This window comes from Emydura macquarii, unplaced genomic scaffold, assembly GCF_026122565.2.
Source record: "Emydura macquarii macquarii isolate MOO-44397 ecotype Brisbane River unplaced genomic scaffold, CSIRO-AGI_Emac_v2 contig_450, whole genome shotgun sequence".
Lineage (NCBI taxonomy): Eukaryota > Metazoa > Chordata > Testudines > Chelidae > Emydura > Emydura macquarii.
In genome coordinates, this window is record NW_027130587.1 from 9,998,791 (window position 1) to 10,012,165 (window position 13,375).

The following is a 13,375-nucleotide window of genomic DNA, read 5'->3' on the forward strand; positions in this document are numbered from 1 at the left end:
GTAGCAGTACAGGCTGTTACTAGCAGCACTAGTACCACCCTGCAAGATTCACTTGTTGCTATAAGAATATGGTTGACCTTCTGGTGAATGTTTCTTGGTAATCTTTTTCCTTGAAGTGGGAGGAAGAAAGGAACCTGTCACCATTAAGTCACATACTTGTTTCTGCTGGTCTTTGGATTCAGGATTTTGCATGTTCTAATGAATTGCACATTCTAGAAAACATCAACAGAGTATGATCACCATTCAGCTGTGACCTCCATTTTGCTGTACTGGCCATCATTCAGCTCTTGTTCAATGTAATAGCCTTACATTTGTTTTAGAATTGTTTGTTAATGAAAACTTTTGTGGATTTCCTGCAGCTGGGTTCCTCCCCCTATTTCATAAAGCATGAACTGATTAAGATGGCCTGGGTTCAGGCCATACCCATTGAACCAATTATGTGAAGAGTGATATTCTAATGAAGCATGATAGTTAATCCTTGGGGGAAAAACCTTGCTCTATTATTAATGATGTTAATTGCTTTAGTTGTTCAACTCTGGAGCTGCTGAGCTGTCTGGGGCCCATAGTGCTAATTTTCCTTCTTGTTTCCAGATACTTACAAGCTTGTGTCAGGCTGTCTGACTTGCTAGAAACAAGAAGCTAACATGGGTGCCTTTACCAGTGCTACTGCTAGGTAGAGGGGGGAAAAAAACCAGGGGCTGGCCACTACCACCAATTGTTAGAAGATCTACCAGTTGGAAGCTGAAGCTAGACAAATGCAGACTGGAAACAAGGAAGGACAGTTAGCCACTGTGACAATTTACCAAGGGTTGTGGTGGATTCTCTCATTGGTAATTTTGAAATCAAGCCTTTAAAAAAAAAAAACAAAAAAAACACCCCAATTCAAACAGGAATTATTTTGAGGAAGTTCTATGACCTTACATAGCTGGTCAGACTAGATGATCACACCGGTCCCTTCTGACTTTGGAAGGTATTAATGGAGATGACAGGAAAAATGCCCAGGGAGAAGAGCACATGATCCAGATTATTGTGAATGAGGGAAGTTTCATAAACTTAAGAAGCCAGCCACACCATTAGAGTTTGGAAACTGCTTACTTAGCAGATTTGATTCTCATAGGACTGAGGTTTTTCCAAAGATTGTTTGCAGTGAGACAAGTATGAATTATTCCTTCATACTATTTGGACTGGATTTTCAGGAATGATCAGAACCAACAGCAGCATAAACCGGGCAGATCTGTGTGCAGAGCTCTCCTGATAACATGGACCTTTGGCTTTCACAGCCCTTTCCCTTCAGAGAATAGGCCCCATTTCCTTCCCCAGACTGAGAATACCATTCACAGGCATAGGAAGGGTGTTTCTCTGGGAATAAGATGTGGAATTAGATCTGTAGGGAAAGTGATAACTCCTAATTCAGAGGCTCATTAGACACTTCAAACATTGAGAATTTTATTTAGTCTTAGTCTCACATTTACACGTCAACAGCAATGTAATCAGCAGAACAACTAGTTTTGATTAGGTCACTTGAAATATTCTGCCCATCCCCAGAATCTTATACAACTCCCTCCACTGATCTTTAGTTCAGAACTATCCTGTGACAATACAATATTTATCAATGTGGCAGAAAGATTTAAAGGGCTCTTTAAGTTGTGTCAAGGGTTGGGCAGTCAGTTGTGAATATGAACTAACAAGATGTCATAGCTTTCGACCTTAGAAGTTTACTACTGAAGCATCTTTCAATTCTAGATCTCTGAATGCTCGTTTTCATCTTCATTCTGTAGAATTTGATTAAGCTAAACCTGTAAATTAAAGTTAAGAGTTAGTGACAAGATAAAGGTTTGTTCAGCATTAATTTAATTCACAGATAGTGAATCTGTGCTTTGTATCAAAGGAGGTGCACACTACACTGATGCAGGAACTCAACTCCTCAGTGAGGTTAGGCATCACTAGGTTTCATATTCTAACTGTGCTTGCGTAGACTAACAGTTGCACAACTGGCAATTTCTCTTCAACAAAAACCAGAACAGCAGAGGGGTGTCTGGCTGAGACTAATACCCATTAGTAGGCCACACTGCATCAGCAACACACATTAGTAGGCCATGCATCTTACACAGTTTGGCATAGCTAGTACAAGTGAGTTGCCACTCTACTTTTGAGAGTCTACCTTTAATTTCAGACTGGTTTCCTCCTTTGCTGCATGTCCAAATGAAAGCTTTTGTGCATTCTTTAGGTTCCACTGCAACTGACTATATTGGGCTCTAACATGCAAGCCAGAATGGATATTACCTAATACTATGCTGATTCTTGTCTGCTTCTGATATAAAGACCAGGCACAGGCCCCGTTCTTGAAGTAACTTATCTTATTGATTAGGTAGCTATTAAGTCTGTACCAGACCAAACACAACTAAATGAGCTACTCACCATTAGCAAACTTGCATTGCTTCAGCACCTCGCTGAAGCCCTCACACAGTTTGAGGTCACTCTGGTTCTGTGCACACTCCAAGAATTGCTTCATCTCATACTGGCAGGGGCCATACTGGGACTGCTGCTGCTGGTATGCAGGCTGGGCTACTTGAGGCTCCTGAAAAGGAAGCCATGGAAGCACAAATTTACATATTTGAAAAATATGAACTTTGATGAAGATTTCCAGCTACAGAGAACAGGTCCTCTTAAGGTGTGATTACAATGGGTAAGTTTCTACTTATTTCTTCCCCTGTAAAGAAGGCAGCAGGTGCTCCCTTGAAAGCTGTGCAACTTGCAAATACTAGGAGGTAATATCCTGGCCCCAATGACGTCAAAGGGAGTCTTGCCATTAACTTTAGTGGATTTAGGATTTCAGAACAAGAACCGTCCTTAGTGGGATTCAGGTCACAATACAGTAACATAAGGACAAAAAGAGTACCCACAAAAGCCTGGTCCCAAGCATCACATTAGTGAATAGAGGTCAATTAAAATTCAGTGAAGCGTTGAGGTATTTTCCTGTTCCCCTTATATTTAGGAGGGTTGTTTATGAATGAACTAATGTTTTGGATTGGAGAAGTGAGTATCTGCATTTAAAAAAAAAAAAAAAAAGCAGTCAGAAAGGGCACTAACAGAAAGCTGATCCATAACTCTTCAGTCTACTTCAGTAAGATTAAGAATTTGGTATGAAAGCAGAACAAAAGAAATTTTTAAATGTAGCTGATGGAATCTCTTATGCTTCACCTCTAGCTGACCACCTTAATCTAGTCTTTTTTCTACTTGAGTGGAAGGCAGCAGGTGGAAATTCTCATGGCCAAGTTTAACAACTAAATATTTGAGACCTTCATCTCAAACTCTTAATGTATCCTAGAACAGCAGTTAAATCTTGAACACACCCAAAGCCTCCACCCTTAACATCCCATTTACTCCAATGGCTAACCTACCAAAATCAAACCATTAGGGCATTAGATTTGACTGAGCAGGTGTCACACCACCAATCTTTTTTTTTGGGGGGGTGGGTGGGTGGGGAGGTGTTTAGGGTGGGGGGAGAGAGGGTCAAGAGCCAGTCACTTCTAAACACAGTACACCCACCACCACTTGACACTACCCATTTAAATTATTTGATGTTTGATTTGTCTGAATTTTATAAATAAGGTGGTAACTGCTTTGCAAGATAGATCTACTAGCATTCAACTATGCATGTATCCCAATACATCTCCATGCAATAAGGAGACTTTAGGCCTATAATGTCAATCACTATGGCTCACCTTACAAGTTTATCCTATTTCATTCATAGCTCAGACTTAAGATACAATATTAGCCTTGTACCTGATAAGTAATGTCAGGCCTTGCAGCTTCAGAGCTGCTTCCTCCACCAAATCCTCCTGTCATAGCATGACCCAGTGTGTGTCCTACAGCGGAGCCTACTGCTACTCCTGCAGCTGTTGTAGCCATCTGTGCCATCAGACCAGGCTGCCTTGGTGCAGCAGCAGGAGAAGTCACTGCAGATGCAGGGGCAGGGGCAGGGGCTGGTACTGGAGGACGAGCTGCAGCTCTCATTTGCGGTGCACGACTGTAGGGGCATTAGGGAAAAAAACATTAACGCAAAAAAAAACTTTGTAAAAGGGTCCCCATTTAAAAGCTGAGTGTAATACCTCTGTTTATATCACATGCATCATATTGTGCAATACTGAGACTGAACCGAGTTGTTCATGCTTTAGACTTAGGCCCCCTTTTTTGAGAACTCGCTAAAGCTTTCACAAATGCATACACGAGATTCAGACACCCTCCCCCCCCAATCATTTGAATGAAAAGAAATGTGTGCACTGGGTGGGGGGGATCACAGGGGGGTGGCTTTTCGAACCAGGGCCCACTGGGCTGTGGTAAGGCTGATCTACAGCCCATGCCCGCTGTGGGCTGCACTAACTAGGTGAGTCCATGACTTTCAAGGCCCTGCCAACCCTGGTTACACAGCAGATGATCCCTAAGCCGGTTAAACATTTACTGCCTCGACCAGGCCACGGACTGTTACTCAGCCCCATCTCCCTCCGCCGCAGAGGAGGAGGAAGAGGAGGAGCCTGTTACATAACGAGGCCTTCGCTCTACTCCTGCCCGGGCCTAGGCCTGCCTGGGCAGAGCTCGGCTCGCTCCGCCGGCCCTGCCCCGACACCATGAAAAGCCCCCGGCTCCGCGCCGGGCTGTAACTAAGCGCCACGACAGGGGAGCGTCTGCCCTGCCCCCGGCCCGAGAGCCCCGGGGGATGCGCCCGGTGAAGAACGGGAGCTGGCGCGGGACCCTACTGCCCGCCCAGCCCTGGCCCCGTCCCGCCCGCACCCCCTGACCGTTCCCAGCCCGGCCCGGCCCGGCCCAGCCCCCCTCCTTGGCCGGCCCGGGCCCGCTCACCTGGCCGGGGGAGCCATGCGGGACGTGCGGCTCCTGCTACCCCTCGGCATCCTGGCGGCTGCGGGCGGACTCGCTAACGGCCGGCGACTGGACTGCTGCGAGTGCGCCGCTGTCTGCTGCGGGGGCGGGGCGGGGCGGGGTGGGTCGGGCCGCTCCTGTTCCCTTCTGCTTCCGCCGGCCGCCCCTTGAAGGTCACCGCGCCACCGCCGTTTCCGAGCGACGCTCGACGACGGGCCCTTACGCAACAGTCGCGCTCTGATGATGTCACGCGACCGCCCGGCCTAGAGGCCCCTCTCGAGGGCGGGGCCAATGCTCAGATCGAGGCTCAGCGCTCGCGGGCTCCCTGTTCCCTCTGGTGTAAATTGTGAAGGCTGTTCCGCGCCCAGCAATCTCCTGCTACGGACGGGTGAGACTCTTGTGGCGTCCCCATCCACCTCCCTCTCAGACCAAGCCGGCTGGGTGAGGAGGGGCTCCAGCCCCTGCCGGGATCTCGAGCCAGGCTGCAGCCCCAGTGCTCTATTGCCCCCCCGCACCCCCTTCCTTGGGTAAGGCCGACACCTAGGCGGATGGCGGAGGTGGCTAGACTGGGGGTCCTACTGGAAGTCCAGCACTACTCGCCAGCCAGTCTGAGAATCAGCCCGTGGAAGTGAGCAGCAGGTGGGCACTGTACCTGTGGAGTCGATCTTAACATTGATGGGATGACATGTTAGTTGTGAACAGTCAGTTTTAACACGGTGGAAGAATGATGATAAAGAATTTAAGAGATCCGTTTGTATAGCATCCAGCATAACGGCCCCACTCCTGAGAGCGACCCCTAAGTGCTGCCATAACGGAAATGTTGAGTTAATACTAGTAAAAGCACCTTAAGTCAATGTGCTGCACCAACTTCTCCATTCAAAAGTTAAGCAAAGAGAATGAAAAATAACAAATATTCAGAAGAAACCAATTAGTAAAGTGACTACAGATACAATAAATGTATTTGGTAGGAAAGTCTTACAGAGTAAAAACCATCTACAATCAAATTAGTCTTGTGAATGCTGTTGTATATAGCATGTTTAAATGAGTTTATAATTAATTAAGCTATTTAATTAATGTTAAAGGTGTTTTGTATGTCTGAAACATGTTAGTACTATACAAATACTACTTCTCTAAATTATTTGGATACAAACTCAAAGTGCACTGTAGTAGGACAGCTGTTGTCAACTGTTCAGATAAAGCCCTAAATGTTTTTATCTCTTTGAAACAGTGATTGGTGTAGCGTGTGAGGAAATTATACTGTATGTTTAAATGCAATGCCACCTTTAAATTTTGATCCATTATTAATAGTTTCACCTGTTCTCTAGAGCATGTATTAATTAAAACCAATTTATAAACAAAGCTGAATGCAGAAGAGTGGCAGATATCTCTCCCCTGTACCTTTATTTCCTATTTCACTGCCCTGGTTTACATTTTTCCATCTATCCATATTTAAATTACTAGTTCCCCAAACTAGATTGGAGCCTAAACAAAAATCTTAAGAGCAGCAAGGGGACTGACAAAATTACCTTTTTCCCCAAAATTACTTTGATCAAAATCAGATTACTCATGTGATTTTACTCACAATAAAAGCCATTCATTCAAAAAAAACCCAACCCTTTATTTACATATTCATACAGCTATCGAATATTAGATGTTATGTACAATTGACCAGTATATAAAAAGTACTATGTACAGCCCAATGCCAATATATATAACCAGTTGTTTAAAAAATTGCCCTAATAAAACAATTAAAAGGGATATACTTAAAATAAATTACAATGTCACTTATTGTTGTTACACCTAAGATCAATAGAACTTGATAATGTATATTTTTTCAGTTTATTTTGAACTGCTATATGATAGCACTTCATATGTAATTTCCCCTGTATTTTAGGTCCTAGATCCTGCAAACACTCATTTCTGTAAATCACTCAGTGAGATTACTCACATACCTGTTCTTTGGAGAAGGAACCATATGTATAATGCCTGTTGCATTTGTAAAGCATCTACCGTAATATAGCCCTGATCCTGATGAGGGCCCCTTACCACTACCATAATATAAAATAAATTAGCCCAATCCCACAAATACATACATAACTTTAAGCACACCAGTAGCCCCTGCCATAGTAGACAGACAATGGGACTATTCATGTCAGTAAAGTTAAGCTTGTGCATAAGAATTTGCAGGTGAGGAGCCTTAGTCAGTTTCCCCTATTTGTATGGGCCTTTCATACAACAAGGGACAGAGATATTTTTGAAAATAGAGAAAATGCAAAAATTTTAATACCTGAAACTACATTAATTATCTTTAAAACACAAACTAAACCACCTCCTTGATTTCAAGCTAATGGTGTCACTTTTCAGCATTCTGGCTCAGATTTTTAAAAAGGGCCTAAAACCGTACCTAATTTAGGCCTCTTTGAAAATCCCAACTCTATCACTTAAAGTGTGGTCTTCCAAACTCACATGTCCAGTTGAATGCCGGTGCCCACACTGAGTCTCATTCATTGATTTCAGTGGGGTACTTTGGAAGTACTGTACAGAAGTTCCGCCCACACCTGAACTTGTAAAATCCAGACCTTAATCAGCAACCCCAATCTTGATTTTTTTTTTTTCCACACTTGGGTAACCTCACGGAGTTCAATGAGACTACTCAACTGTGTGTCTAATGACACTGCAACAGAACTACTAGTAAAGAACACTGCCTTCAGTGAAGCTTCACATGGGCACACGCATCCACACTAACAGATATGATTGTAGAATTGGTGCATTCAAATGTAAAGTATCTGAGACACACACCTTGATTTCGTACATGGCTGTAAAGTGCTTTGCACGCTGTTGGCATTGTATAAAATAACACAAGATGAGACCAAAAAAAAAAGTACTAAGGACCTTTGGTCATATTGAAAGAAGTGTCACTTATTTGTCCTACAAGACATGGTATTTAAGCAGTGCAACAGGTGAGATTATAAGGCGATCCCACTGCATAGCATGCCCTGAACTGAGCTTCTATTTTCTGAGGGGAACAACAGCTGGCATGTGAGAAGGTGTTTAACATCCCATCCTGCTCTATTCAGCCTGCAAGAAATGGACACAAAACATTGTCTCTTTTAGATACATGATCAGCTACTGTGTGAGATTTTGCGGTTTCATTTACAAAATGTGGTAAACTGACCCTTCTCCATTATAATCACTTGAGCCCTGCAAATCTGCAAATATCACCTTTACATCCATAGACCATTTTTGCTGATTGGATGTATGCACACAGGGTCTAATAATCAACACTAAACCATCCTCCCCCAAGAATCCTTACAGTTGCTCTTCAAATTCAGCTAGATCAGACAGCTCCTTTGGGCTGCACATGCTCATGCTTCAAAGTAGAAGAGGGGGAAGAGCTGTGCACAGAGAGGCCATGAGGTGTAATCACCACAGCCTCATTCTTCTTATTAATTTGTGTTACTATATGGTGCAGGGATCCTAGTTATCAGACCTGGATTCCCCGGAGCTAGGTGCTTACCAACAGAGCACACAAAGACAGTCCCTATCCCAAAAGGCTTACAAGGTGAGTAAGGAACTTCCAGGAACATGATTGTCCCTGGGTTGCTGTCAGGGTGACTGAATACCATCGGTTTGGAGGGCTCGCCCAACACCACAACAGGGAGTGAGTGGGGTGCGCTGGGGGCTGTGGGAGAGGAGCTGGTGTACAGATGTCTGGTTAGCTGCACGGAGATCTCGGGGAGGCTGTGCAAGGTGCTCGGGTTATACCCTGGGCCCTAGCTCTGAACTTGCCCTGCCGCTGCGCCTAGCCCCGGCCCGGGTGGAGCGAGGCCCGCGCTGCTCCCGGCGGCGCCGCTTGGCCTGGCTGTTGCGCAGTTTCTGGGCGATCTTCCGCTCGTGGCCGGCGGGGAGGTAGCGGTTGGTGCGGAGCTCCCTCTCCCGGCGGCTGCGGCCCTTCCCGCCGGAGCCCGGGCCCCGAGGCCCGCTCCATTCCCGCACGTTGTACCACTCGTACGGATCGTAGCGCGCCTCGGTCTCTTCCAGCTCCGCGGGGCCGGGCGACTCCGGTGCCTCCGGCCAAGGGGCCGCTGCCTTCTGCGGCCTGGCGGTGTCCGCCTCAGACTCCGCCCGGGCCATCCCCCCTCCCTCTTGCATCCGGATCTGAATTCGAATCCGATCCGGGTCCGGCCGCAGCAGCTGATCGCCCCGACCGCCCACTCCCGAGTCCCAGCCCACCACAGGGCGGCCCCGCCCCTGCCCCTGCTGCTAGGCGACCGTCAATCCGCTCCGCCTTCCCATTGGCTCCGCCGCAGACGGCGGGCTCTAACTCGCTGCAAACCCCACCCCTCCTGTTGCGTCACAGAAGTCGCCACGCCCTCTCCTCGTGTTAGGCGTGGGGGGGGCATGTCCTTTCTGATCGTTCCGGGCCCTGGCCTCACAGGATTGCAATGGAAACAGAGGCTTGTGCCCAAGGGTTCCCCTCTCGCTTCTCAGGTCTACACGCAAAGAAGGGCATCCTCCTTGCCCCAGATCAGTACACAAGGGGATGGTCCTGCCCCAAGTCTATATACAAAGTGGGGTGCCCCCTGCCCACAAGTCTATTTGCAAGGGATGGTCCCCTGCACCCCTGTTCTGTATGCAATGGGAGCCCTCCCTTCTCTATCTAGAAAAAGGGGAGCCTCCTGATCCACACTAAACCTATATACAAAGAGGACCCTCGATATATATAGCTCCCTATATGCAAAGGGTGGGAGGCTCTCTCTTGGCCAATGCACAGCCTTTTTTGGCACACAGGGTCACTCATTACAACTCCACCATGGGATATATTAGAAAGCAAATGGGTTCAGAGACGGATGGTGAAAATTAGGAGAGACTGAAAGGATTAGGACTTTTTAGTATAGAGAGGGGACATGATAGATGTAAAAAGAATAATGAAAGGCATTGAAAATCAGGCTCTCCTATTGGATACTTAATACACATTAAAGTAAAGTGAAAGGCTATATACCTCAAATTGATAAAGGAAATACTTTAGACAAAGCAAAAATTAGCCTGTGGATATTTCTCCCACGAGATAGCAAGTTTAGCAGGATTTTTTAAAAGGATTAGTTATTTATATGGATAATGAGAGGATCCACAGCTACGTTACAAATATATAATGAAAAGATAGTCCTTGTGCCAAAGAGCTTACAACAACATAAGTATATTGACACCATGGATAAATTTGTCCCCCTGATTTCCTGATCCCTACTTATTCTGTTAACGTAGGAAAGATTTTTTTTCCTGTTTACGGGCCTGAGCTAATATCCATTGAAGTAAATGGAAGGACTACTGTTCAAGTCAATGGACCTGGGATGGGGCTCTGAGTGCATGTATTCTTTTTTCAAACGGCAGAGAAAATTAGTCAAAAGCAAAATCTCAAATTGCTTTATTTCCCATTGTAAGAATGGTATCTTATTTGTATTGTATGCAAGCATACAGAAGTTCATAATATTTAGTGTGATTGCTGCCATGCAACATCATAACTCAATGCTCAAGCCCAAGAAGAAATAATTTCCAAGAGAGAAAATTTGTCATCCCTTTTTCATCAATTGTTTGCTATATGTAAGAGATGTGCACAAGATTAGAATAATATTAAATATCTCTAGAAATTATTTAATCTTTGTTACTTATGATGTTGTTATTGTCTTACTAGGGATACTCTCTCTGCATGATCACATCGTTAGCATTACCAGCTTGTAAAGCATTAGTAGTCTGAAGCACAGCTTGAATCAAAAATGTAATTTCTGTTCATGCCAACCATATTAAAGAAGACAGACAGACATTTAAACTGAAACACAATATTTTATAAAAACAAATCAGTGAGGTAACTTGGCCATTTAGTGTGATATATACAACAAATAAACCACAGACATATTTTTTTACATAAACCACAGACATAATTTTGGGACTATATAAAACTGTTGCAGGACTAGACCATTACTATTGTCTCAGAAGATAATCCCTCCATTTTCTGAATCTCTGTAGTCAGGGCTGGATTTAGGGCCAGGCAACTGCCTGGGGTGCCAGGCTTGGGAGGCGCTGGACTCAAGGTTCTGTTTTTGTTGTTAGCAACAAAAGAGAAAATAGAATGTTTGAAGTAAAATGTTTCAGGTATTCTGTGCATAGATTAATTTTTCACTAACCTCATAGAATGTTCTGGACCTTTGTAGAATCTCGTGGAACCTTCCAGACTTTCTGAGAACTACATTTTTCTCAGACCTCCTAGATTTACAGATCCTAGTGTGCAAATTGATCATCTTATATGACTGGAATAAGACATGCACGCAAATCATGCACCAAAGTCGTGAAATGGGCTACAGATGCAATACAAAATAGGGTATTAAGTTTAACAAATGGAAGGAGGGGGCACCATTTGGTTTAGGGCCAGAACTATCTGTAGTTCTTTTTCCCTGACTTCTTTCAAATCTGAATGGCAAATATCTTTCCCTAAATGTCCCTGCTTTTTGTTTTTGTTTGTCAGTCAGTCAGGAGCTTCACATTCATATGAAAATACGTTTCTAAAGATATGATTACTCCAGCTGTCAATCTAACGCATATCTATTTTCCAGGTAGGCTGAAAAATATTTGCTGTGCTGTATTAAATGAAAAATATTCCATGTGTTTCTATATGTTCTTATACAGAATTTGGATTCCAGATAAGTAATCATTTCAGATTTTGGAACCAGTTTTGAACTCTGTCTCCTAAACTGGGTCCACAGTGATTCTCAATACCACATCCTATAGAAGTCAGCCAATGACACAGAAAGCATCACTCAAAAGTTGGCAGAGCAAAAATAAATTGCATTCCACCTGGAGTAACAATTCAGGACCTAATCCTGTACCTGTTGTGTGCCTATTATGAGGAATTGTGTTCTCAACTCTCAATGATTTTAATGAGATTCGAGGTTCCTAAGCACCTCTTACGCACTGCCTGGGTTCGTATGTGGTTGGGGCTTTATTAACTATACATAAAAATACTCTTGGCTGGAGACTTTGTTATTTGGGAACTGAACTTAAAAAATGTGACTGTCACCAGGCAAGAGATAAGGTTGTTTCTGTTCCCCCACACCACACCATGACCTCTGTAATGCAATCAGGGATTTTTCCCCCACACCAGTAGAAATTAGAGTTTAGACAGCAGCAGACATTTATTTGAATTTAAACCCTTGGTAGAGAGCAAGGACAGCCTTTTTATTTGTTCATACATTTTAATGAATCCTGAGCAGTACATCTCCGGTTCTTCTCTTTGCTGGAGTAATTTCAGTGTGTTTCTATGTGTGTTGCTTTTGTTCAGTAAAACAAAGGGGGCACTAATGGCATAATTTGGGCTATGAATGCTGCCACTGTGTTGCTTTGTGTTCCTCTGGAAATTCTACAGAGTCTTATATTGTACTGATTTACAGCAAGCCCAGAAGACTCAAGAGGGTAGGGAAATAGGTAGGCCGTGATTGTACTTTAAATACACAGGGAGGTAGTGGTTGTGGAGGATGTTTATGGTGGTGCAAGGCTCATTCAAGCCTCTACTATTATACCTTTTTTGTATTTATGGTTCAGAGACTGTAGCTGACTTCCTGAACTATATAACTAGAGATATTCTGAAACTGCGTCTGACAGAAAAACTAAATTTTCTAGAATATCTAGTTCTAGGATGTTTTAATTCATAAGAATTAATCCACCTCCTCTTCTCCTTAATCACCCTACTGCTTGGTTCTCAAAATGTTTAGCTCTGCAGATTACCACTTACTAACCACTGATCATTTTTAAACTACAATGTAAGATTATTGTCCTATACCCCTCCTTTCCCCCTTTCTTTCTTCCATAATCTCTCATATTTTACAATGAGGCTTAATGGAAGTATTTGTTCTTAAGTACAATGGTATACCTTGGACCTTTCCTGTTCCTTCTCCAAATAGACTAAAGAATAAAGGGGAGGGGATGTCAAAAGGAGATGCATGTGCTAAACCCCCTTGATGGTTTGTCCTACCAAGGTCAATGCCACAAGTACCACTTACTTTAAAGGGAACAGGATGAAGTTTCTTATTAATTCTGCTTAAAGTGAGTTTGGAGTTTATTAATATTTTAGCATTGTTTGGGATGGTCATGGGTGGAAATTGCATGGCTACTGGAAGAAAAATATTAGTTAGCTAGAGCCAATCTAAAAACACCATAAGGCTTTAGTACAAGTCCTACTCCCATAATGATGTTTTCTATTCCCCCATCCCCTTGTGTCCATCCCCGATGCGGGCAATATTATTCATGTGTCCTTTGCCCACGTCCTAATCAAATGCAATTTGTCTGATTCTGCCAGGACTATTTGTTACAAAGACAAAACTGGCAACTGATGGGGGTCGATTCCTTCCTTCACAAAGTCCAGAGGGAAGTTAGCAGGTTTATGGTAGTGGTATGCCCGCCTTAGGGTGGGTGCACCTAAAAGCTGGCTGGGACGAGCCAGTATGGGAAG

General features: G+C 44.0%; 2 protein-coding genes across 2 annotated transcripts; both read right to left on the minus strand.

The window, feature by feature from the left end:
- Positions 1-1,421: 1,421 nt before the first annotated feature.
- CHCHD2 (coiled-coil-helix-coiled-coil-helix domain containing 2) lies at positions 1,422-5,018 on the minus strand. The gene is made up of 4 exons (XM_067537948.1): positions 4,861-5,018; positions 3,787-4,030; positions 2,419-2,578; positions 1,422-1,796 (listed from the first exon to the last, which is right to left on the minus strand). Exons 1-4 carry the CDS (start codon positions 4,908-4,910, stop codon positions 1,786-1,788), a joined length of 465 nt encoding a protein of 154 aa, XP_067394049.1. The 5' UTR covers positions 4,911-5,018; the 3' UTR covers positions 1,422-1,785.
- Positions 5,019-8,637: 3,619 nt separating this feature from the next.
- On the minus strand, positions 8,638-9,012 carry NUPR2 (nuclear protein 2, transcriptional regulator). Its single transcript, XM_067538163.1, has one exon. The coding sequence runs from the start codon at positions 9,010-9,012 to the stop codon at positions 8,638-8,640; it is 375 nt and encodes a 124-aa protein (XP_067394264.1).
- Between the last annotated feature and the right edge of the window lie 4,363 nt (positions 9,013-13,375).

What these genes read in the sequence shown, in the direction of transcription:
- CHCHD2 (XM_067537948.1), bottom strand. Translation starts at nt 4,910, where the DNA reads ATGCCGAGGGGTAGCAGGAGCCGCACGTCCCGCATGGCTCCCCCGGCC. An exon ending in CGCATGGCTCCCCCGGCCAG is followed by an intron (nt 4,031 to 4,860) that starts GTGAGCGGGCCC and finishes ATGCCCCTACAG; the next exon opens with TCGTGCACCGCAAATGAGAG. An exon ending in GGCCTGACATTACTTATCAG is followed by an intron (nt 2,579 to 3,786) that starts GTACAAGGCTAA and finishes CTTCCTTTTCAG; the next exon opens with GAGCCTCAAGTAGCCCAGCC.
- NUPR2 (XM_067538163.1), bottom strand. Translation starts at nt 9,012, where the DNA reads ATGGCCCGGGCGGAGTCTGAGGCGGACACCGCCAGGCCGCAGAAGGCA.